The following is a 26,914-nucleotide window of genomic DNA, read 5'->3' on the forward strand; positions in this document are numbered from 1 at the left end:
TATGTGATTCTTCGAGGAATACTTCTAGGGACAAATTATTTATCAGCTGCTTTTGACATTTATTAACAAGTTTGCAGTTCATCTCAACAAAAGGATACTAAATCTTAGTAGAGCAACAAGAAGAAATATAGTAGGATTGATACCACTAAACAGAGAGGGAGGGATTCAACTCTCCATCCTTATGGTTTCATGGATTCCACCAGTTCCCAACAAAACACTATGCAGATTTGCCTGGCTCCAAAAGCAGGAGAGTAGGACCATAGGATACCTATTATATCTTACGTTATTTAATATCAAATGAAATTGGTAACATTTTTAAAAATGATGTTTCCACTTTCTCAGAAACAGCTGTGTCTCACAGAAATTTTCTTTCAAACATATTGCTTAATAAAAATCTCTGGTGCTTTATGCAGTGATTCCTCTAGAAGCACAGGCATTATGATTTGAAAATTGATTATTATTACAGCAGAAAATCCAAACAAGAATTATTTTCCTTTCTCTCTGTAATTGCTCACTTGGATGTCTTAACAAGGCCATAACTGCAGCTCCACAGAGGAGGTTGGATTACCTTATAAACTATGAAAACTGCTCCAGGAGTTTAAAAAGTCATCTGAACACTGAGATTGTGTTACATATGTGCAAATCTATGATCCAAGCCAGCTGTTAGTATATCAAATACATGTAGTTTACATTGTGATACAGTGCTGTGAGGTATAGTGCAAATATGAGACTCTGAAACCATCACGTGAACATTCGCTCCAGATATCTATTCACTGACCTTCTTCCTCTATCTCCCATCCTTTTAATATGCTCTCAGCTCTTGGTAATTTGCCACTATAGTATCGCTTATCGAGAATATTTATTTTGGACTGAAATAAATTGCCAATTCTGTGGAACTATTTGAGTGGGCACTAGAACAAAAATGGTTGCTGCCTCAGGAGACAAAGGATTGAGGTCTGACACCTGATGTGGTGCCAGTTCTTGTAATATTAGAGTCAGTAAAGGAAACAAAGGGGGAATAGTTGAGCTTCGGAATGCCAATCAGTTAATATTTTTCAAACGCATTTCCACTATTTCGATAAACATCTCACACACTGCAATGGATAAGAAATGAATCAAGAGCACCTGCGAAGTTATCTTTCTGAATCTAACTGTGCATTGAAATAATTCATTTTATATTATTGAAAATCTGATTGACTTTGCAAATAAATGGTTATTTTTCTCATTGCCAATTGTTCTTGGCTTTAATATCAGGCACATAGTTTTAGCATAATCTCTTAAGAACCCACTTTTAAATCCCAGCCTGAACTGTTGGGAAGGACTTAACTTGGTAGAGTACTGGCACTGGGCAAATCGCCTTTGATTCCAATCTACACACAAGTCAAGTAAGTGGTAATTCAGTAGACAACAAGGCCTAATGTTATCAAACATTCTCTGCATTACAGTTCAAATTACCTTTATGGCACAATTTAGAGGCTAATTACCGTGTCTGAAAGATTACTAAAATATTATTTCTTAGTCAGAACAATAAATAAATTACTTGACAGCAATTGCTGCAGATTCTGGCACTTTCAGATAAAGATTTGCTATCTTAATAAATGAATTTCTGCAAGTAATTGTTGCAATAAAATAAATTATCTCAAGGTTATTTTTAGAAAAGCAATTTTAGAAAACTGTTTGATCCCTTGCTTTTGCCCACAACGGACCATGCATTGATTGTAAGTGTACTAATCCTAGAAATATCTGTCAAGCGAATTTTGTAGAAGTATATTCTGTGGTGTTTCTGAATTTTGACCTACTTTCTTGTTGAAGTCTGCCTAATTTACTCTTTCAGTTAATAGCAGTTTTAGACAATTAGCATTTTGCAATGGAAAATGGAATGTAGGAGTATGCAACAATGTCCCATAGTTTTGTGCAAGGATCTCTTTTGATTTCCAAATGATTCATACGTGGGTACAAACATTTGCTGAAAACAAATTTAAAAGGAATGGCATCAAAAGAGATTTTACATGGATACACATTTTAGGAAAACAGCATAAAAACATCAATAAATTGAAGGAGTTTCAGGCTGATCTGCCTCAGGCTTCATCCCTTCTGTACCAGTTCACACAGCCATCGACTCCACAACCTTTCATGGCATGAGAAAAGCAATTGCGACATTATGTTGATGTACAAGTCATTGGTGAAACCATATTTGGAGTATTGTTCTGGTCCTTATAAGGATGAAAGATATTAAGCGGAAATGATGCATAAAAGATTCATGAGGATGTTATCTGGACTGGAGCATTTCAGCTATAATGAAAAGCTGAATTATTTTTCCCTATGAGAGTTGGAAGCTGTGAGGTGATGTTACAGAAGCATATGAAATCTTGAGGGACATAGAAAAGCTGAATAGTCACAGTCTTTTTCCCAGGGTATGGGAGTCTAAAACTAAAGGGTATTGTTTTAAGTTGAAAGGAGAAAGATTTAAAACAGACCTGAGGAGCAACCTTTTCACAGAAAGGGTGCTAGGTGTATAGGATGAGTTGCCAGAGGAATCCTTAGTGGCTATTACAATTACAACGTTTAAAATATATTTAGACAATTACATGGGTAGGAAAGGTTCAGTGGGATATAGGTCAAACTCAGGTAGATTAGTTGGGCCAAAGGACCTGTTTCCCAACTATACAATTCTGTAAATCAATAACCCTAAATGACCATTGCCTAATCTTTTAACTATGCTGTCCATTCAAAACTCCCTCACTATCTCCACATCTACCCTGTCATGTCTCTTCGGGATCATATTTGTGACAAGAAAAATAGTCATGATAAGTATGAACCAATACTTAATAAAATGAGGAAACATAAATCTGAGAGAGGGTACTGTATTCATAAACCTGTAAAAATGAAAATGTGAGTCGCAGAACTATAGAATCCTGGAATCAATACATGAGGATATTAAATAGAAAGACAAGAGGCTGAATGGCTCTTTCAAATAATGCAAGCCATTCCATTAGTGCCAAGGAATATAGAGCTAAGGAAAGAACACAGTGAAGATTTACTAGAATGATACCAGGAATTAAAGTAACACACACCAAAGTTGCTGGTGAACGCAGCAGGCCAGGCAGCATCTGTAGGAAGAGGTGCAGTCGACGTTTCAGGCCGAGACTCTTCATCAGGACTAACTGAAGGAAGAGTTAGTAAGGGATTTGAAAGTGGGAGGGGGAGGGGGAGATCCAAAATGATAGGAGAAGACAGGAGGGGGAGGGATAGAGCCAAGAGCTGGACAGGTGATAGGCAAAAGAGGATACGAGAGGATCATGGGACAGGAGGTCCGGGAAGAAAGACGGGGGGGGGACCCAGAGGATGGGCAACAGGTATATTCAGAGGGACAGAGGGAGAAAAAGGAGAGTGAGAGAAAGAATGTGTGCATAAAAATGAGTAACAGATGGGGTACGAGGGGGAGGTGGGGCCTTAGCGGAAGTTAGAGAAGTCGATGTTCAAGTCTGAGTCAAAGTGTGGTCAAAAAGTTGGAGAGCCGAAGAAATTACAGATGGGGAGCAGTGAGAGATGGTTTCACTGAACTCCCGTCGAAGAAGTGAAGCCATCTCTCACTGCTCCCCATCTGTATGAACATCGACTTCTCTAACTTCCGCTAAGGCCCCACCTCCCCCTCGTACCCCATCTGTTACTTATTTTTATACACACATTCTTTCTCTCACTCTCCTTTTTCTCCCTCTGTCCCTCTGAATATACCTCTTGCCCATCCTCTGGGTCACCCCCCCCCACTTGTCTTTCTTCCCGGACCTCCTGTCCCATGATCCTCTCGTATCCCCTTTTGCCTATCACCTGTCCAGCTCTTGGCTCTATCCCTCCCCCTTCTGTCTTCTCCTATCATTTTGGATCTCCCCCTCCCCCTCCAACTTTCAAATCCCTTACTCACTCTTCCTTCAGTTAGTCCTGATGAAGGGTCTCAGCCTGAAACGTTGACTGCACCTCTTCCTACAGATGCTGCCTGGCCTGCTGCGTTCACCAGCAACTTTGATGTGTGTTGCTTGAATTTCCAGCATCTGCAGAATTCCTGTTGTTTCCAGGAATTAAAGTTATAGTTCTGAAAAATATTTGAACTATTGTGGCTTTCATCTCTTGAACTGAAGAGTAATGAAAGGCTTTGAATGAATAAATAATTGAAGATTGTTTCTACTGGCTGGTGAACTGGCAACAAAGATTTGCACTAGACGAACAAAGAGCTGTTAGAAGCAATTATAAAACGTGGTGGATTATTAGAATAAGAACAAGAAGCTATCGAGGCTGAAAATCTAACATAATTTAGAAAGCAATTGAATATATTCTTGAAAAAGGAAGCATGTTAAAAGATATGAGGGAAGAGCATAGAAATCGATGAGAGCAGGTAGCATCAGATGAAGAGTTAACAGCAACAGAAGAGTAATAAAGCAAATTCATGCTGCAATTTCTATAATTCATAAGATTTTAAATCACAGTAACAGAGATCCAAAGGAGAACTATTATTTCAAAATTAATGAACTGTCTGTTGCTCATAGCATCCCTGAGCACACCACTGCATCAGTATTTCCATGATTAATGCCTCCAACTTCAAATTACCATCCTAAAAAGCTATCTCCCCCACCACCAATCCTTTCAATTTTCACTGTGTTGAAATTACAACTCATCACACATAACTGGGTACATTTTTTGCAGGCGTTTTCTTGATAGTCCACCACAGCTTGAGGAGAAGAGGTACAGGAACCTACTCATATAGGTCTCTGCACTTTCTAAAGATGTGCCACGACATTTCCAGGCAGAACGTATATCATTTCACATAAATTCACCTATTTTAACTCCTTCCAGTAACCTCAAATCTACGAAGTCACTTAGGCCCATCTGTTCTCTCATCCTTGAATCTTCAGCATATAAAATGATGCTTGACACCACTGAAACATTTCTTTTTGTTTCTTCCAACTTATCAGCTCTTGACTTTCCTTCACTCTATCCATGGAGCTACTCAGGCCCAAACTCTGAGATTCCCTTTCTAAACCTTTTGCTCACTCACTTACTTTAGAAATTAAATCTCTTCCTTGTTTATGTCTGGTGATCTGCCCTCATTGTCTCAGGATTTTATCTAGTTAGACAGCTCTCAGGTGTCTTGAAAGGTTTGGTAACGGTAGTATTTAGAGACACAAAAGACTGCAGATGCTGGAAGCCTGGAACTCAGTGGGTCAGGCAACAGCAGGGCTGAGAATGTAGAAGGGAAGTAGCCTGTACACAGAGGTGGGAGGGCAGGAGCAAGGAAGAGCAGGCAAGGGATAGGTCAATCCATGTGCGGGAGGGGTTAATTGGCAGATGGAGACCGTCGAGGGTGGGGGGAAAGGTGACAGCTGCTGGGAGGTGATGGTGGAGGAAACAAAGGACGTCAGATTATGGAATCTGATAGGGAAGGAATGTGATGAGCAGAACCAGATGTGGGAGGGATGGTGGGCAGATGGGAACAATGAGAGGAGGAGATAGAGGATCCATTAGGTAGAGTGTGTACATGATAAGCAGATGGAATCAGCTGGGAGAAGGGATAGAAACTGGATATGGGATTTGGAAAGAAGGGTGTGTATGAGAGGACCTGGTTGGATCAGAAGGAGAGAGAAAGGAATAGAGGGGAAGCAGATTACATAAAAATGGAGAACCTAAGAGATTCTGCAGAGGCTGGAAATCCAGAGTAACACATACAAAATACTGGAGGGACTCAGCAGATCAGGCAGCATCTATGGAAAGGAATAAACAGTCAACGTTTCAGACCGAGACCAAAAAGTGTCCTGATGAAGGGTCTCAGCCCAAAGATACAGTGTGACCGCCAGCATTTTGTATGGGTGATTATGAAAATGGAGAACACAATGTTAGAATTCATTGTTAGTGGACAACACAGGTGGAATATGAGATGCTGTTCCTTTTATTTGCATTTGTTCTTACCCTGGCAGTGGAAGATAAAGAAACGGGTGGTGTGAATGGAGAGGAGGGTTGAAGTGTCTTGCAGTCGAAAGCACAAGAAGGCCATTGCAATCAGAGCACAGGTGCTCAGCAAAGCAGGTGAAGTGTCTGCACTTAACTATTGGAATGGAAGTTGCTGCATCTTCTTCCAGTTTGCCCTTGCTTTTCTTTATATTAAAATACATAATGCTTTTGAAGAAGTGGGGTTTATTGTTTTAAAACAAAATTACTTTGCTTTAACCAGAAATATTGTTTGTTGCTATTCAAAACTTCCCTTTATTGAAAGAAAACACCAACATTCCGCAAAGCTGTATCAGTATCATGATAGTACGTAAAGTACAACTACATATCTTCCTCCAATGCTTAAAAACATCTGTTGGATGAAAATGGTAACTTCTAACTTGCAGTGTTTTCCAGTCCAGATGTTCCAGCAGATTATGAATAAGCTCCATAATATCCAGTTTAATATCTTGTTTTATTAACAACAACTTTCTAATTACAACTTGAAATATGTAATGACAACCTTGCTCGATTTTAATGACTGATCAGGGCCTTGCTGGAAATGTGGCTTCCGGTTTTCAGATTGCTAAACTAAGTAGAATTTCTGGGGGATACAAACTGTTCTTACCTCCTGGAAAACCATCCCAAATTTCTAATCTGTCAAAGCGGCATAACATTCCTTCTAGTAGATTGCTATCCGGTTCCAGGTCAAAGCTTTCAAACTCCAGGAGAATCTCTGCCGTGGCTGGTGCAAAGATCATATATGTGCATTCCAGATTATTTGGGTATTTGTCAGGAAACCCAGGTGATTTGATCTCTGCACTTTGCTCCGTGAAATTTTTGGAACATTCTGGACCTGAAATACAGAACAAAAGGTTAAGTGGTTCAGTGTTGGGTGGGACATAATTCATGTGTTTGATATGTTACTCTTTAAGATTAATTCTACTCCAAGATTTCTTTCATCAGGAGTTCTTGCCCTCACTTTACTACTCCTCACTCAAACACAAGTAAGAGGACATCAGGACGATGTTTTCAGCTTTCAAAGAAGTTGTGATCCATGCATTGATAAATCTCTATATTCTCCAACCGCAACCTCAGCTAAGCATCTCTAAATCCTAAATTTCGACACAAAAGTTAGAGACTTTACTTTTGTGCATCTCAAAGCCCCTGAGAAACTTGGTGGAATGTCAGGATCTTATAAATGCCAGCCTTCCACTGGAAGTTCCAGTGGACATATGGAGGAAATACTTTGGGAGAGTCAGGTTAATAGACTAATACTAGTCATAGTAAATGTGTGTGTCACTTTGAGCTAGCTTCCATCCAAAACCTAGCAAATACTTGTTGCATATGTGTTATACTTTCCTTGCGGATCTTTGTCAGAACTTCACTACCTCATATATTGAACAATCTGTTCTAAGTATCATCAAATTCGTGTTACCTTAAAAAGGTAACAATTGGTTGGGATTGCATTCCTATAACTGGTGCTATATGTAAACAGCAACCACACTGCTGGGAAGCAGGCAGTAAGTGATGAACTGAAGCACATAATCAGTGGGTAGTACAGATGAAAATAGGTGAGTCATGAGATGCTATTGCTGCCAAAACTGGATTATTGAAAATCCATGGAGTAACTTCAGTAATCTACACCTGGTAATCATACTAACCCATCATTAATTGGAGAACATAATGATCAGAGACCAATGCAGTCATCTCGCTTAACAATAATTGTAGCCTTTAACATAAAAGCCTGTTTTGTAAGGTTTAGTAGCTTGGCTGTATGTGACTTCCAGCACTAAATATAATGGCATTCCTAGTACTACACAATGCATGGTTGAGGAATTTCAGCTGCCCGCTAGAGAAACAGTAATTGCACGTTTCCTGTTGTTAATTTAAATTTTAAAGAAGATTTTATGTGCAAATGGTAGTTTTTTACTAACACCAGTGGGATGCACAGGTCTCTGCAAACTGAGGGAGTCCTGGCGTATGTTTCCACAGGGAGTGATTCTGCTTGCACACCAGATGCGACCTATCATGCACTGACACACAGGGTGGAAGAGTTAATGCGTACAGCATGTGCCCACCACTGCTTTCCAGGTTGAACCGTGTTGACACAGGTGTTTCTATAAAATGTAATGAAATGATACATAGCCGTAGTTAGTGCAAGGTTTGTACACAGGCATATACATTTTCCTCTTTATTCTAAGCCACGTTGGAAAGAAAAAGGCTTATATCTCATTATACAAAGCCTCTTCACTTTTATCAGAATTAGCTCCAAGTATCAGTAAATCACTCATATTTGTAAAGCGGAACTTTTATATTAAAAAATTTGAGGCGGCAGTTTCCATTTAGCTTATAAAGTCCTGTAGTGGTACTCTAGGATCGGAAAATCTTCAGACTAGCAGCTACAGCTGTCACGGGCCTTTCACATTAACCAGGGAATGGTACCTTCTCCATTCTGTGAGACACCAATTGCTATTTTAGTTTTGTCCTGTTTCATAAAATCATACAGAGATGAGGCTATCCTTCAACAACCCATTTACGATAATCCTACGCTCATCCCATTTTTTATTTTCCCCACTTTCTCATCAACTTTACTAAGTTTTATAACTCATTTTCACATTTGGCGCAATTTAGAGTGATCAATCCCCTTACCAACCTGCATGACTTTGGGATGTGGGCCCAACTGGAGCACCCAGAGGAAAGTCACACAGTCTCAGGGAGAAGGTGCAAACTCCAGACCTTCCATTCACTCCTGAAACCATTGGGTCCCAAATGGTGCGGTTTGAGAACCATTGGCCAACCACTAACAGCCCAGTCAAAAGATGTTTTTGTTTTACAGACAAGGCCTAAAAGTAGAATCACAACAACTTCCTGGAGCAACTGGGAACATCACAGCAGGAGATGATTCTGTTCCCGTCTGCGATCTCATGTATGCTTATGATCACATTTTTAGACAGTAGGTAGCCATCAGGAACAAGGAAAAAATTAGACCATAAGATCATAAGACATAGGAGTAGGAATGGGCCATTCGGCCCATCGAGTCTTCTCCACCATTCTATCAAGGCTGTTACTATCCCTCTCAGCCCCATTCTCCTCCATTCTTCCTGTAACCTTTGACACCCTGACTAATCAAGAACTTATCAACCTCTACCTTAAATGTGATCAATGACTTAGCCTGCATAGTTGTCTGTGGCAATGAGTTCCACACATTCACCACCCCTCAGCTAAAGAAATTTTTCTTCATCTCTGTTCTAAATGGATGCCCCTCAATTCTGAGGATGTGCTCTCCAGTCCTAGACTCCTCTCCATATCCACTCTGTCTAGGCCTTTCGATATTCAATGGGTTTCAATAACATCTCCCTCATTCTTCTAAACCTCAGCGAGTAGAGCCAGAGCCCTCAAACGCTCCTCATATTTCAACCTTTTCATTCCTGGGATCATTCTCTTGAACCTGCTCTGGACTTCTCCAATGCCAGCACACCTTTTCTTGGATAAGGGGCCCAAAACTGCTCCAAATGTGGTCTGACCAATGCCTTATAAAACCTCAGCATTACACCCCTACTTTTGTGGTCTAGTCCACTTGAAATGAATGCTAACTTTGCATATGCCTTTCTTCAGCACTGACTCAACCTGTAAGTTAAGATTTAACAAATTCTGCACAAGGGCTCCCAAATTCCTTTTCACGTCTGATTTTTGAATTTTCTCCCCATTTAGAAAATAGTCCATGGCTTTATTCGTTCTGCCAAAGTGCAGGACCATGCACTTCCCTAAACTATACTCCATCTGCCACTTCTTTGCCCAAATCTGTCTGAGTCCTTCTGCAGACTCCCTGTTCCCTCAACATTACCTGCTCCTCCACCTATCTTTGATTCATCCACAAACTTGACAACAAAGCCATCAATTCCTTCATCCAAACCACTGACATATACTGTGAAACGAAGTGGTCCCAACACTGACCCCTGCAGCACACGACTAATCACCGGCAGCCACCCAGAAAAGGCCCCCTTTATTCCAACTCTTTGCCTCCTGCCAACCTCCTCTCCATTCTAGTACCGTTTCTGTAATACCATGGGCTCTTATCTTGTTAAGCAGCATCATGCACGGAACACTGTCAAAGGCCATCCGCAAATCCAAATAAACAACATCCACTGACTCTCCTTTGTTTCTCCTACATGGTATTTCCTCAAGAAATTCCAACAAATTTGTCAGCCAAAATTTCCCCTTAAGGAAAGCATGTTGACTTTGGCCTCTTTTATCACGTGCCTCCAAAGGCTCCAAAACCTCATCCTCCATAATCAAATCCAACATCCTTCCAACCACTGAAATTAGGCTAACTAAGCTATAGTTTCCTCTCTCCCTCCTTTCTCAAAGAGTGGAGTGACATATGCAATTTTCCAGTCTTTAGGAACCATTCTAGAAACTAGTAATTATTGAAAATTCGTGACTAATCCCTCCACAATCTCCACCCTGGGGTGTAGTCCCTGAGGTCCGGGTGACTTGCATTATCTACTTCAGGCTTTTAAGCTTCCCAGGCACCTTCTCCTTAATAATAGCCATGACACCCAGTTCTGCCCCATGACACACTCACATTTCTGGCATTCTGCTAGTGTCTTATTGGCTAGCTTATGTTAATATTTCTATTTTCCCTCTTTATGGCTTTTTTGGTTGCCTTCTATTGGTTTTTAAAATCTTCTGAATTCTCTAACTTCCCACTAATTTTTGGTGTATTGTATGCCTTCTCTTTAGGTTTTATGTTGTCTTTGACTTCCTTTGTCAGCGATAGTTGACTTAACCTCTTATAGGAAACTTCATCTTTGGCATGTATCTTTCCCATGCCTTCGAGTTTCTCCCAGAAACACTATTGCTATTCTGCAATCCAATTCCACCCAATCCAGAATTGCCATTCCCCTAGTGTGCTAAAAAGTCATCTGATAAGCATTCTACAAATTTGTTCTCTTGGGATCCAGCTCCAACCTAATCTTCCCAATTTACTTGCATATTGAAATCCCCTGTGATTCATTGGCACTGTACAAATTTGTTCTCTTGGGATCGAATACCAACCTGATTTCCTGAACTACCCACTTATTGAAATCCCTCATGATTACTGTAACATTGCCCTTTTGACATGCCTTTTCTATCTCCCGTTGTAATTTGTAGCTCACATCCTAACTACTGTTCAGAGGCCTGTACGTAACTTGCATCAGGACTTTTTCACTCTTGCAGGTTCTTAACTCTACCCAGAAGGATTCTACATCTTCTTGTCCTATGTCACCTATTTTTAAGGATTTGATTTCAATTTTTACCAACAGATTCACCCCTTCTGCCTACCTGCCTGCCCTTCCAGTACGATGTGTATTATTGAATGTTAAGCTCCCAACTACAAGGGGTTATTGATAAGTTTGTGGCTCAAGGTAGAAAAAGTCAATTTTAGAAAACCTAGCACATTTATTTTTCAACATAGTCCCCTCCTACATCTACACATAGTCCACCGGTTGTGGAGCATACGGATCTTGGACCTCTAGAAAGTGCGCACAGCAGGGGTGATTGATAAGTTTGTGGCCTAAGGTAGAAGGAGACGAGGTATTAACTTCAAATTTTCTACATAATCACTCAAAGAGTTGAACTGCATGTGCATGTAACGAGAGCTGTATAACTCATCACCTTCTACCTTAGGCCACAAACTTATCACTCACCCCTTGTATGATCTTCTTTCAGCCACGACTCAGAGATACCCACAACATCACACTTGCCAATCTCTAACTGTGCTACAAGATCATCAACTTTATTCTGTTTTCTGCATGCATTCAAACATAACACCTTCAGTATTCTTCCTCATTTCTTTGCTTTACTTGCCCAAAAGTACTGGGGCAAACTTAAAGGCTGGAATTGAACCCAGTTCACTGCCGTTTCTGGATGACTTTGTTCCGTACTGCAATATATATTTGCCCAATCAGCTATCAGACAATCTGAAATTAGTTTTTTTAAAAAAAAACATGATTTGGATTCATCCTGCGACGGCAAACATAATGCAATAATCAAATGCAGTTGGTTATCATTTCTCATTCTGGCTGGAGTTAATTATCATGTTCCAATAATGTGAAATAAGCAAGAACTCCCACAGAATAAATTACATCACCAACAAAACATTCATCAATGTAGGAAAAGCCTAAAATCTAAGGAAAGTGAGCTTCATGCCAGAACACAGAGCACAGAAAGCTATGCTCCATCCGTCAGAAAAAGCAAGATCTCCCGGTAGCCACCATTTTAATTCCACTTCCCATTCCCATTCTGACACGTCAGTCCATGGCCTCCTCTACTGCCACGAAGAGGCAACACTCAGGTTGGAGGAGCAATACCTTATATTCCACCTGGGTAGCCTCCAACCTGATGGTGCGAACATTGATTTCTCAAATTTCCAGTAATGGCACTCGCTCTCTCCTTTTCCATTCCCCATTCCCCATTCTGACCTTATCTCCTTACCAGCCCATCACCTCCCTCTGGTGCTCCTCCCCCTTCCCTTTCTTCCATGGTCTTCTACCCTCTCCTGTCAGATTCCCCTTCTCCAGCCCCTTACCTCTTTTACCAGTTAACTTCCTAGCTCTTTACTTCACCCTCCCCTCTTCCCCCACATTTGGTTTCACCTATCACCTACCACCTTGTAGTTCTTCCACCCCTCCCCCCACTGCTCTAACCTCATCTTTTTTCCAGTCCCGATGAAGGGTCTCGGCCTGGAACATTGACTGTTTACTCTTTTTCATGGATGCTGCATAAACTGCTGAGTTCCTCTAGCACTTTGTGTGTGTTCCTTAGATTTCCAGCATCTGCAGATTTTCCCATCTTAGCAGAGAAACTTTGTATGACAGCACAGGCAGACATCCCACCCCTCCCGGAAGTTCCGGGAGTCTCCCGCATATCGGTAGTGGCTCCCTGAGGCCCGGAGATTATATACAATATCCCGGAAACAGATTTTTTGGAGAGGGAGAGGGAGAGGGAGAGTGAGCATCCTGATTGGTCTCGCTTCATGCTAAGAGTGGTCTCCAGCCACTGGGCCACGAGGAAACGATATGAAACGATATGAGTCAGCTGTACCTTTCCTCATTCCCTGTCACGCACTGTTGAATTTTAACGCACGCGAGGTCATCAGTGACCTGAGACATGCAAAGGAATGGGTCCGTGACCCATTTTTGAATGTCCCCGGTGAATCATCCATGTCAGCGCGGGAAAACTATCAACTCCTCGAGCTTGCAAATGACGGTGGGCTGAAAAGTATGTTTGACATAACACCTCTGCCGGCATTCCGGATCAAAGACAAGGCTGAATATCCTGAGATAGCCACGGAAGCACTGAAAACATTGCTTCCATTTCCAACATATCTCTGTGAAGCGGAGTTTTCTGCAATGAATGCAACGAAAACTAAACTGCGGAATAGACTGGACATAAGGAACCCCCTTCGAGTATCGCTGTCTCCCATCACCCCTCGATCGGACCGTGTTGTTGCAGGAAAACAAGCCCAGGGCTCCCACTGATACAGCGATATTGGAGTGTTGCAATGATTTTATATGTTCATACAGGGAAAATATGCGCTGTATGTTTAATATCCAAACGTTACTTAAAATGTTATGATGCGATTGACTTATCACCTATATTCTGGTTGTGATTAACACCCCCGCCCCCGGTCGGCCGGTCCGCAAGAATATTGTCAATATTAAACCGGTCTGCGGTGCAAAAACGATTGCGGACCCCTGCTAAGTAGACCTATCAGTTCTCTCTGTGGGCGGGCTTTATAGTTGACCCAAAAATAATGACAGGGTTGCTCGCTGCACTGTTTGCAACAGTGACTTTTCTATTGCCCATCGTGGGTTAAAATGTAAAAGACATTTTGAGGTGAGTTTAACAGGTGTCATTCATTCATTAGCATAGCTAACGTTATTTAAACTAGCTGGCTGGCTGCTAAGGAGCTACGCTATTGATGTCCTACGTGATGAGGCCAAACTCCCTGTAGACCTGCTTAAAGTTGTAATTGAATATACATGATAATATAATATAAGTACATATTTTAATGTCACATTTTCTGCATATATCCAACTTGGTTTACAGATTAGACAAAATCACTGAACGAAGTATTACATACACCCTTGGAGGTCGACCGTGGGGTGGGGTTGCAGGGGGCGGGGGTGCTACCTCCCTGAAATGAGTTGTCGCAGAGTGGGATGTCTGCACAGGAAAGGTTGTTGTTGTTGTTGTTCGTCCTTCGTAGTCGAAGATGACCATGGCTTCAAAGTCAAATGGGAGATTGGTGGCTGTGGGTCCGGAGGTGACTGATGAGGCCAATCCGGGCCCTGAAGGCTCGCCCACATGTGGGACACAAGTGGGTGTGTGCTGTCGTGGCAGTGGATGCTGCTCGGGCCTTGCGCACAGCACGCTTTCGTTGCGCCTCGATGATACGCCTGACTTCAGCTGCACGGGCACCTGTGGTGATCTTGCTGCGCCAAGCTGGACGGTCGAGGGCAAGCGTCTCCCACGTGTTGATGTCAACACCCAGGCCTTTGAGGGACGCTTTCAGGCAGTCTTTGTAACGTTTCTTCTGCCCCCCGACTGAGCGCTTGCCCTGACACAGTTCTCCGTACAGCAGCTGTCTGGCATTCTGACCACATGTCCAGCCCACCTGGCTTGGGCTTTCAGCAAGAGGGTGTAGACGCTGCAGAGCCCAGCTTGTTCCAGGATTTCCATGTCGGGGACTTTGTCCTGCCACCTGATGTGGAGGAGTCTGCGGAGACAGCTCAGGTGAAAGTGGTTGAGCAGTTTGGCGTGTCTGCTGTAGACAGTCCAGGTCTCGCTGGCGTAAAGGAGGGTGGTAAGGACCACTGCACAGTAGACCTTCAGCTTGGTGGTAAGGCTGAGTCCTCTCCGCGCCCAGACATTCTCACGGAGTCTCCCAAAGGCGGCGCTGGCTTTGGCAATCCTGTTGTTGACCTCAGTGTCTATGTTCACTACGCGAGAGAGTATGCTGCCCAGGTAGGTGAAGTTGTCAGCTGCCTGGAGGTTCTGGCCCTTCACCGTGATGCGCAGCTCCTGGTATGGCTTTCCTGGGGCAGGCTGGTAGATAATGTTGGTCTTTTTGGTGCTGATAGTGAGACCAAAGTTGTCGCAGGCTTGTGAGAAGCAGTCCATTTCACGCTGCATCTCCTGCTCTGTGCTGGCGTTGAGTGCACAGTCATCAGCAAACAACAAGTCTCTGATGACAGTCTCTTGCACCTTTGTAACTGCCTGCAGGCGCCTAAGGTTGAATAACCTGCCGTCAGTCCTGTATCTGACGGGGATTCCTTCTTCGTAGTTGCGGAAGGCATCTGTCAGCATGGCAGAGAATACCATACCGAACAGAGTCGGGGCAAGAATGCGGCCTTGTTTGACGTCATTTGTCACTGGGAAGGCCTCCAACTCGTCGCCGTCATCCAGAACTTTCACCATCATACCGTCGTGGAACTGCCGGACGATTGTGATGAACTTGCTGGGGCAGCCAGACTTCTCCATGATCTTCCACAAGCCTTCTCTGCTGACCGTATCGAAAGTCTTGGTTAGATTGACAAAGGTCACGAAGAGGTCGCTGTGTTGCTCCTGGCATTTTTCCTGGAGTTGGCGCGCAGCAAAAATCATGTCTGCAGTCCCACGTTCAGCACGGAAGCCGCACTGGCTTTCTGGAAACAGACCTTGCTCAAGATGTTGAAGAAGGCAGTTGAGCAGGACGCGGGCCAGAATCTTCCCCGCAATGGACAAGAGGGAGATGCCTCGGTGGTTGTCGCAAGACTGGCGGTTGCCTTTCCTCTTGTAGATGTGGACTATGCTGGCATCTTTCAGCTGTTGCGGGACCTGTCCCTTTTTCCACATGGACTGGAAGAGTACAGTCAGCTTTTGCATCATGACAGGGCCTCCTGCTTTGTATACCTCAGCAGGGATTGTATCGGGTCCTGGCGCTTTGCCACAGGAGAGTTGCTTCACTGCCTTCCTGACTTCATCTACTGTGGGGAGAGTGTCGAGGTTCTTGTTGATCTCTACCTGGGGCAGGTGGGCAATGGCCTCGTCGTTGATGTCGGCAGGGCGATTAAGGACATTGTTAAAGTGCTCAGCCCACCGATCCAGAATCTGCTTCTTCTCTGTCAGCAGCTGCGTCTCATCTGCGTTGAGGAGGGGTGAGGAGCCGGAGGACTGGGGTCCATATGCAGCCTTAAGCGCATCATAGAAGCGCTTTATGTTGTGGCTGTCTGCATAGCCCTGGATTTCATCGGCCTTCTTGCTGAACCAGCTGTCCTGCATCTCGTGAAGTTTTTTTCTGCACCTTTCTTCTTGCGTTGGTAAAGGCATCTTTCTTGGCTAGCGACGTGGGGTCGTTCTGATGCGCTCTGTGATGTTGATGTTTCTCCATTAGTAGTGCCTGTATTTCTTCATCATTCTCATCGAACCAGTCTTCGTTCCTTCGGGTTGCTAGTCCGAGATGTTCGAGGGCGGTAGTGTAGACAGCGTCTCTGAAGGCCGTCCACTGTTCCTCAACGCTGGTCCCGTCTTCCTGTGGTGTGTCTGGCAGTCTGCCTTCAAGGTCATCGACGAATTCTTCTGCAACCCTGCTGCTTTTCAGTTTGGAGACATTCAACCTCTTTGCAGTCTTCTGCCCTTGGGGTCTTCTCATGGGCAGAATGCGAAGCTTGAACTTGGACACAATGACGCGGTGGTCGGTCCAGCAGTCGGCACCACACATGGCTCTCGTCACTCTGACATCCATCCTGTCCCTCTTCCTGGTGAAAAGGTTATGTCCCAATGCATTCCACACTCTGGCCACCAGTCTTGATTGTTCTTTTGAAGCAAAGCACTATTGGGTGGCCTTGTGCATTCTTGGAAGTGGAAGCCAAAAGGATGTTGAAGGATTATTTCTAATTTCTTAGGGACCATCAACACAGCAGATGAACCTTCTCACTGAGGTGTCTACTGCCAACATACTAACCTTGTAGCAAAAGTGCTTGTCACTGGGAAGGAATGCAGAGGATTTGAAGGAGGTATGGCATAAGTTTACAAGAATGATACCCTGACCCCAAGGGTTAACATAGGAGGAGAGATTGCATAATTAGGATTGTGTTTGTTGGATGTTCATAAATTAGGAGTTGATTGAAATGTAGTTCCACAGATCAAAATAGCTTCTCTTCCTTAAATATTGGGGAGCAATATGCAATCTCTCCTTCTAACTTCAGCCTGCTTAGGACACAGACAACAATGTTAGCCAGAGGGAGGTGAATCTGTGGAATTTGTTGCCATGTGCAACTGTCGAGGCCAGGTCATTGGGTGTATTTAAGGCAGAGGTTGATAGGTTCTTGATTAGTCAGGGCGTGAATGGTTACAGGGAGAAGGCCGGAGAGTGGGGTTGAGAGGGAACTAGATCAGCCATGATGAAACAGTTTAGCAGGCTAGATGGGCCAAATGGCCTAATTCTGCTCTTGTGCCTTATAGCCTTCTGATCTTAAATTCAGCCAAGTTTTTCTTAATGAAATTAGAAACACTTATACGAAGTGTGATTTCAACTCTAAGTTCTCTTTTTCAAATAGCAGTTGATGCTTGGTTAATTACTAAATTTAAGTTTTAGATTGGTTAAGTGTTGCTGAAGGAGGGTATGTTAATAAATAAATTCATATCACTAATCATCCAAGATCTTACTAGGTAGTGAAATATCCCCAAGGATCTGCTTTTGTGTCTTTAATGTTCAAAGCTATCAGTGTGGAAGAGCTCAGCTTCCAAGCATTAGTTCATCCATTGATTCATATAGCATGATGGCCTTTGCAAGACACACAGCTGTAGCTCACCAGAGTTATATAAACCTTCCCAGCCTCCACAACTTTGTGAGCTCTACCGTCAAGAAGAATGACTGGGAAGTAATGTCATCAGTACACCATTAAGTTCCACTCCAAGTTTCAAAGTACTTTCATATGAAACACACCAAGACTGCATCTTTTCATCAATATTTTGAACATTTTCTGTCAAACACAAATGTAAGGACATTGCAGCCATAAATTTGGTAGTAGAAAGAAACCAGAGCCCAGCATCTTTTCACATTAGTAAGAATGGACAAATGTCACTTTGACCATGTTGCCTACGTCTTGGGAAATAAACCAAGTAGGAACTAGTGAGCAGGACACTTTATCGTCCATTGGAGAAACAAATCAGACTTGTTTCGAATGCACGTTGCCTGACCTGACCTGAGTCTTTCCAGCATCTTTTTGTTTTTGTTTCCAACTTGTTTTCTGCTAAATGATTTGAGCTGACAAAACAAACAGAGAATAGCATTGCCTGCAAGGTGCTCACCCTGTCCTTTATACCTTGGACCCGAAAGGTGAAGTGGCCTCAGCAAGAGCAGGGGTTTGGTGCAGCACAGATACTTGTCTGCATTCTCCTTTGGCCAAATGTGCGATAAGGAGAGGCACAAGCAAGGGGACCTTATACTGAAGTTAAACTGTTGGTGTGTTAGTTAAGGAAGTGAGTCGAACTATTTTGCCACACTCTTCAATAATACACTAGCTTCTGTGTTAAAAAAAATAACAGAAGAAGGAAGTCTCCCTTTAATCATGTCTTGTAATTCTTCCGGGTATTTTAATTTCAGTTAGAAACTTAATTGCCATTCCAAGGCTATAGACACAAGCCAGAGAACCTGTCAGTTAATCTGCATGTTACATTTTTACAGGATTACAAGAGTCACTTGAAAGTATTAATGTGACATGTGACAGACTTGTTGATTTGCACAAGCTGAATTGTCTACATGAGTGGTTGGATAGGTGAACAAAGCATAGTTGATTTTTCCTTGTGAATGAGGTACTGTATGTTGGTAAAGATAATGTAAGCATACTTATATGTGTAAGCAGTAATTATATATGTGAGATAGGTGAAGCTGCCATTCATTAGAGCACTCAAAGTGAATATATATAGTTTAATCCTGCATATGAAAGCATTGTTGCACTGGCTACGTATGTTAAAGTGAACATGGTATGTAGGGCATGTGTGTTGGTTATATATTTGCAAATGAAATGTGTTGGCAAATGATTATGCATGTAAAATGACGTTTGTATATCTAAGCTATAACAGCACAATTTGATTGTCAAAGTATGTGCCATAATTCTCAAAGCAAGCAAATTGCATTCAGGACTATTGACCAGTAATTTTAGGTAATTAGGAAGAAATTATAGAGATTAGCTGCATAGAGAACAAATGTGATTTGTTCTAATTGACAATACTCAAAGAGAAAGCTTGTATTACTATTGAATTAAAATTAAACTTTCCACTTGCACTCTGACTAAATGAATCTTGACATGTAATATTCATTGACAGTACTCTCTCTCTCTACATTGTTAGTAATGTAATGTTAATCACATCTCCAGGTGCCAGAAAATCAAATTAAGACTAAGATTAACTTTTAGCATGTTTAAGGGGTACTTTTATCATTTAGCCTTCAAAAGCTTGTCAGTCAGTCTTGCACTTTGAACTGTAATACCCATATACAAAGAGCTCTTGTCTAGATTTGAACTGCATGTACAATCACTGTGACTCCTGAAATGTGCCTGCGTTCCTTTACACTTAACCCAAAGGCCCTTTAAATAGAATCACGTTCAGCTGCAGGCTGCCACTACTTGCCTTACTTACTGTGCATAGCTCATTTAATAATGACCACCTCAGTCAATCACCCATCAGGAAATAGCCCTTGTCATTATGCAATTTTCACGTGCACATCAAGCATTTCGATGTACAGAAGTTGGTGTCTGTGTGCATGCAGCAAAGGGAAAAGAGCAATCATGTGAGGTTGACAAATCAGTAAACAGATAACCAAGGGGCAGGCATCCGAAAGTTGAAGGTTTATGTGCATGGTTAGATTTTAGTAAAGGCAGTTCAAAAGGGGTGTACTTCATTCCCATGGCCAGTAATGTTAAAAACATCATGGAATTTTTGATGAAGCACATGAGATGTAATAGCGGAGTTGTTCAGCCTTAGTACACTCATCACGATGCAATGGATTGTTTGACCAGGGTGGTCCAACGTTTGGTTCACAGCATTGCCCACTGAGCTGATTTCAGCTGCTGTGGTAGTGCGAGGATACGATTAATGGTATACAGCACTCCTGGAAAAATCAGGGAGGTTCACATTCATCAATACCTTGTGATGCTTTTGAAATGATTCAGCTTAGATCTCTCACTTCTGAATCAGAAGATTATGGGTTCAAGACCTAGACCCGAGACATGAGCACATACAATATTTGCGGAGAGAGTACATCTATCGTTGTTCATTTTTAGTGTATAAATCATTCATAAAAAGCACCCTTTTCACATTTCCTATTGGGCTTATGGCTAATGGGAAGCTGAAGAGGGTTTTACCCTGTTGAAATTCATCATCATATTGCAGCTATTTACAGATGTTAAACACATGATAATGACATCAACGTGAAGTTGCCCATTCATAACTCATTGACGGAAATTGGATTAGAGGTAAGGCTTTCATATTAAACTATTAAGAAATACATCACACTAAGCAATAAAGGGACACTGAAAGAAGTTAACATGACAAGCAGCATCTGTGGAGGCACAAGTTGTAAGTCAATGTTTTGGGTTGAGACAGACACAAGAGAAAAGGTAGTGAATAACAGTGCAAGTAGATTGGGCTAGAGGGTGGGGTAGGTGATAGATGAAACCAGATGGAGAGAGGATCGTGGGTAGATGGAACCCGGTGGGGAGAGGCAGATGGAAAAGGTGAATAAAGGGGGGAGAAAACAAGGTGGATGAACAAGTGTGTGTGTGTGTGGGAGGAGAACATCTGGGGTGTGAGTGAACTGAAATAGTAAAATTCAATATTCACACCATTGGGTTGCAAGCTGCCAAAATAGAATGTGAAGTGATGTTCTTCCAATTCGTGTCTCCATGCCATTGGAAAAGGTCAAGGGCAGAGAAGTCAGTGAGTCTGTGGGAAGAAGAGTTAAAGTGACATGCAGCCAGTAGCTCCGGATGGCCATCGCAGACAGAGTGGGTAGGTGTTCCACAGTCACCTACTCTGAACTTGGTTTCACCTATTATTGCAGAGGAGTTCAAATTAAAAGTAGAAGTAAAATCATATAAGAAACTTTTTTTGTTTTTCATGCAAATTTCCTCTCTGCGTCATTTCAGTATAGACCACAGATCAAAGAATCTGTGCGCTGATCTCCCTAGGACACAGATGGTTTCCTCCCCTGTGTAGCTGCTGACCATGAGTGCTTGAGTCCAACCCATGACACTGTACACAGATGGATCCTCCTACATGTTCTCCCTGCTTTTTCCACAATCTCCTTCTGTCTTCTTCTGCAAACCCAGCCCACTGACGTCCACTCTTTTCATAGATGCCTGATACAACTTCTGCCTGCTTAATCACGTGTCAGATTTTAACACTTCTTAAAAGGAAACCATGAGAATTAAATTTCAAGCAATTACAGAACAATTTTTTTTACCTGATCTGCCAATAGGTCAAAATGCCTCACTCACTTAATTCGCCAAAAGTGTTTGAAATCCATTTTCTCGGCAAATCTGCTTTGATACTATCTATTTATTGTTGGCAGCTTTGCCTCTGAACCAAAGAATGTTGGGCATCCAGCTCCAGAAACAAGAGCAGATCATCTAGGCTGACACCTCACTCAAGTCCCGAAGGACACTATATCTGAATGCTTTGGGTGAGGTTTTAGACTAAGACCCTCTGCTTCCTTCCACCTTAGTGGAAAGTTTGGTAATGATTACAAATTGCTAATATCAAGTTGAGTACTGAAACTTCATAGTAATGTTGAAGGAATTTGCCTAGGACTTTTTAACCCCCTGAAAGTGGAAATAAAAGACCCCATATTATAATTTGAAGGATGAGAAACATTTATTTCACCATCCTCACCCTTTTTTTTCCCCTTGAAAACACACTACAACAAACATTGTGTTTGATTTGCAGATTGTGGGGCAAGATGTCAGTCATGTCCCTCTATATCATTCACCTGCTGTGGACCAACAGATACAGTGATCTGCTGGAAATACACAGCAAGGTGACAGAAACAGAGCTAACATTTCAGGTTGATGACTTTTATACCAAGCTTTCGCAGTAATCAGTGTTTTTATTTCACTGTACGGTATGTGGTGTCTTTAGATAAGTGGATGATGCATGTGGTACTCGGTGAATGTTAATTTCTTTGTTCCATGTGCCTCAGACATTTCCTTGGGACTTGACGAAGAAAAGGCTCAATGGTTAGAAATCTGGTCTGTTCTTCTCTATTTCAAGTGTCATAGTTCAAATGGATCTCTGACTGATGTCCTCGAAATGTTCTCCCTCAGGATTTTGAATCTACATCACTATAATCTATATCATAATGCTGCATGACCAATCCTAGTTTGAGTTTAATTTTGACTCAAACTAGAATCAGTCACACAACATGAAAACAGTCCCTCTGAGTCACCATGTCCACAAGGGCAATCTGTGCTATTTACACTAATCCTACTTTAATCCCTTTTTATTTTTCTCAAATTCCCATCAGCTCCCCTCAGATGCTACCACGCACCTACAGATTAGTGCAATTTACAGTGGTCAATTAACCTTTCAATCTGCACGTCTTTGGGATGCAGCGGGAAACCAGATCGCTGAAAGGAAACCCACATGGTCACAAGGAGGGTACATAATGTATCTGCACACAGGTATCATCCGAGGTCAGGACTGAACCGGCATTAGGTAGTAACTCTACCAGCATCAACAATCCACTGTCCTTATCCGCAGCACTGTGCCAGCCCTCTAAGAAATATATGTGATCCTGATATCATCCCTTTTCAACTTAGTGTTATCAAAAAAAAATGCTCTGAACCTCCTATCCAAGGAATAATAAAAGATGAAAGGAAGCATTGTCATCAGCAGTCCATCTCCAAGCTTCACGTGTTCAGCTCCAGCATACCAAGGTAATTTATATGAGGCAATAAAAATGGTCTTTACATTATTGTTTTCAATGAACTGTTACAAGCAGTACAGTACAGGCCTCTTATGGGGCCACCTCCATGGTAACCAAAACAGTGCTTTTATCTAAATGATACTATTAGGCAGGCTATTAAATATATCTGTACTAAATTCAGTTCTTAGAGCCTTGTCCTATAAATGTCCTGGAATTAAAGTCATTAACCCATCTCTGACAGCAGGAGTTTTATACAGGAAGTATAATTGCATACTTGCAGGAACTCATTAAGGCTGTGTAGCAACAAGACAGGCAAAATTTTTTTTTTAATCGGCAACCATGTTGGATTATACATCTGTTTATGAGAAACTGCAGGACACAAAACCATGGAGCTTAAAGTTAATTGAACACTGGGGAGGTTTGAGCTCTCAGTGGACAAGACTTGTACTGAAAGCAGTGCCTTCAAACTCTCCACAGGAGGCAGAGTGTATTTTGCTCACCTTGAGGTTCAGAGGACAAGGTTTCAGCACAACTGTGAAACACAGACACTGAGTGGATATGAAGGGCTTCGTACTTAAGAAAAGATTTGGTTTCATTTTACTCATCCGCTCTTCAAGTGAGATTATAACATGACATAAATCTGAATTCTTACAGCTAACCTAAATATTTATGACAGTCCAGCTGAGAGTCTCTTTAGGCAATAAAAATTAGAGTCCAAATATTAGTTGCGTAAAAAGATATTCCTGTCTACTGGTAATGATTAGCTGGTGCACACTGTACATGTATGTTCTTCATGAAAATAAGACTGGTGAAAACATGTTATGGTATATTTACAATACTTTTTAAATGCAACCCATGTACCATTGAACTAATTCCATAGGAATATGAGAAGAGAGGCCATTCCAAGGTGAATGTAAAAATAAGAAGGAACTGTGCCAAGAAGCAGAGGTTTTGCTGCATGAGTGGCCATAAACGTTCCTCTGGTATTTCTGATCAATCACAGATGTTCTGTGAATGAGGAAAAGATGTGGTTCCAAAGCTCTTGTAAAAAGGCCTATTAAAAATCTTTTCATCTCATTCTTCCTTTGGTGTTACTTCACTGCTGAACAAACTGAGGATGAAACTAAAGACTGCAAAATTAGATAACAAGTAAGAATTTCACCAATCTATTCTGTTACACTTCAATACTCGATTTGTCAGAGCAAGGGCAAACTTACTGCACGGAGATGGAATTCAACAGGAAGGAGTAATGTACTGACAACAAATGAAACACCATGCAAGATATTTGACAATGTACAGACAGTAATATCATAAACACAAGGGATTCTGCAGATGCTGGAAATGCAGAGCAACACACGGAAAATGCTGGAGAAACTCAGCAGCTTAGGCAGCATCTCTGAAGAGTTGATGGTTTAAGCGAAGACTCTTCATCAGGACTGGAAAAGAAGGGGGAAGAAGCCGTAGTAAGAAGGTGGGGGGGGGGAGGAGGGGAAGGAGTTCAAGCTTCACCTGTTACTTTCCACCTTGTATTTCTTCCTCTTCCCCTACTTTCTTATTCTGGCTTCTTCCCCCTTCCTTTCCACTCCTGATGAAGCGTTTCAGCCCAAAATGTTGACTCTTTATTCCTCTCCTTAGCTGCTGCCTGACCTGCTAAGTTACTCCAGCATTTTTTGTGTGTTACTACAGAGAGAGCTAATCATGTCTTCTAATATTAATTCTTTCAGCTAATTAATACAACTCAGAAAGACATATATAATAAAACCAGTGCAACCAACCTGTTTTGAAAACTTCATAGCGAATGGAGAAGCCAGCTCCATGTGTTTCATAATCAGACACAAATTTTACAAACAGAAGAGGTCCCGTAGAGATCTGTGGTGAAGGTGCAATTTTTCCACAGAATTTTCCCAGTAATGATGCTTTCTCATCGCCACCGTCTCGTACCTCCACATAATCGTACCTGAGGAAAAATATAGGAAATTCAATTATGGATATCTGTCATTAATACATTCAATAATCATTATTCTGTTTAATTTTAGTTCTATATGTCTGGGATGTTGACGTTTGAGTTCCTGAGATCAAAGGAACAATGAATTGTAATTATCTTTTTGTTTTTTCCTTAATTTAACCTTCTGAATGTCAAATTCATAACCTTTCTTCCTCCTGCCATCCACTTGAACATATATTCTAGCAAAGAAAATTCAGTATGTTTTGACATGTGGACCTCAAAGGTTTCAAGTATGGTCCTCCATCAGTTCTAAGTAAGGCAGTATCTGCAGAATGATACGTTATTAACATTGGAGCAAGGGCTTTGAACTTATCATTCCTCATCTTGATAAAGGGCACGGAGGTACAGTAGCTAACTAAGGTAGCAAATGCAAGGTTTGCCTTTATTGTAATAAAAGTATATGAGAAATAAACATTTATACAAATATATAGGGCTTTGCTGAGCCCACACCAGGTGAATTATGTACAGGTTTAATTTTCCTTACATGGGACAAATGTCCTTGCTTTAAAGCAATACAGAAAAGGCTCACAAGATTCCCTTGAGGTAAGAGTAGGTTTGTTTTCTGAGGAACGATGTAACACAATGGGCCTGCCCTCTTTGGAATTTAAATATACAGGAGTACATTGCCTTTGAAATATATAGGATTTTGAGGGAGCTTGGGAATGTTTGTGCTTTAAAGATGTACCCGCAGTGGGAATTCTGGAACAGCAATGCATGGCTTCAGGATCATGAATCAGCTACTTAAAGTAGATATGAAGTGGAATTAGTTTTCCCAGAGAGGTGTTAATCCTTGAAAATCTCCATCCCAGAGAACTGGGAAATCTCAGCCATTAAGCCTACCAAGGCTAAGATAAAGTTTTCTTCAGTGGCAACTGAAGAGTCAAAGGGATCAGTCAAGAAAATAGTGAGGCTAAAGATTGGATTATCATGATCCTATCCAGGCTCAAAAGGCTAGTTGGCCCCTCCTGCTGTTTCTAGTTCCTACATTCTTACAGCATTACATTGCCTTCACTTGCCAGAAAATTTCTGTTTTATTGCAGATTAACATCTTGCCTTTACCAGACATCAATAGCCAGTGCACAGAGCCCTAGGTGACAAGTATTCTTCTGGCCATTTTTTAATCACTGACTGAGAGCACCTTATCAGGCCATGAATAGAATCGCCATCATTTCTCCTGCCTTCGATCATCTGCAGCTGAAACTCACAACCATGCCTTAGTCATCTCCAGACTTAACCGCTCCTAATTTCTTCTGGACCTCCTACTCGACTGTACCCCAAAATCTCCTGCCCATAAGTTGGCTCACATTGTCTCATTTAATCATTGTCCACGTATGCTGGTTCCCGTTGTGTTTTCTCTTCTCTAACACTGTCAGCTCTTCCAGCCTTATATCTTTTTGGGAATCCTCTCAGGTTGGTCTCTGGTATATTCACCTGTCATCGTGCATCACAATTCACAGTCTTTCTTTTGATTGCTTGGATGCAAGCTCTTAGAATCCCCCGAACCAACTCTCCATTTCTAGCTTTGCCTTAAAGACTCTCCTTAAAGCCCCTCTTTATTCAAGCTTTTGGCATATATGTGTTATGTCTTGTAACTTCAAAACATAAAACTAATTCAGACGAAGACACATGGGGTTCCAAAATGTCGTCTTTAGTTTAAGCGAGGTGCACGTGTATCACATGGTAACACAATGATGGATGCAAGTAATTTTTTTTTACATATAACTTGTACTGAATGATTTAAATAAACAAGAATGCTTAATCAAATGATATATATACAAGATTACTTAAATATCATTGAAATATTGCACGCACATCATTACGCTTTGGTGTTAATTTACTTATAGTAAAGCTTCTAGGAAGTACTTTAAGATATTTTCCAATGCTAATGGAAAAATGCTGATATAAGCTGTTATAAATGTAATGGCTGCCACAATGCCTACACCATGGTCATGCTCCTTCCAAATAATTAAATGTGA

General features: G+C 41.8%; 1 protein-coding gene across 4 annotated transcripts in view; it reads right to left on the minus strand.

Annotated features, from left to right (window-relative positions):
- Nucleotides 1-26,914, minus strand: part of nrp1a (neuropilin 1a) — a 197,720-nt gene that overhangs the window by 125,768 nt on the left and 45,038 nt on the right. For all 4 annotated transcript variants that reach the window (XM_063044352.1, XM_063044350.1, XM_063044351.1 and 1 more), the window contains exons 4-5: nucleotides 24,709-24,890; nucleotides 6,605-6,832 (exon numbers count right to left, since the gene is read on the minus strand). In XM_063044352.1, coding sequence (XP_062900422.1) covers nucleotides 6,605-6,832; nucleotides 24,709-24,890 — 410 coding nt within the window. The remainder of the gene's footprint in view (nucleotides 1-6,604; nucleotides 6,833-24,708; nucleotides 24,891-26,914) is intronic.

Source organism: Mobula hypostoma, chromosome 3, assembly GCF_963921235.1.
Source record: "Mobula hypostoma chromosome 3, sMobHyp1.1, whole genome shotgun sequence".
In the NCBI taxonomy this organism is placed as follows: domain Eukaryota; kingdom Metazoa; phylum Chordata; class Chondrichthyes; order Myliobatiformes; family Myliobatidae; genus Mobula; species Mobula hypostoma.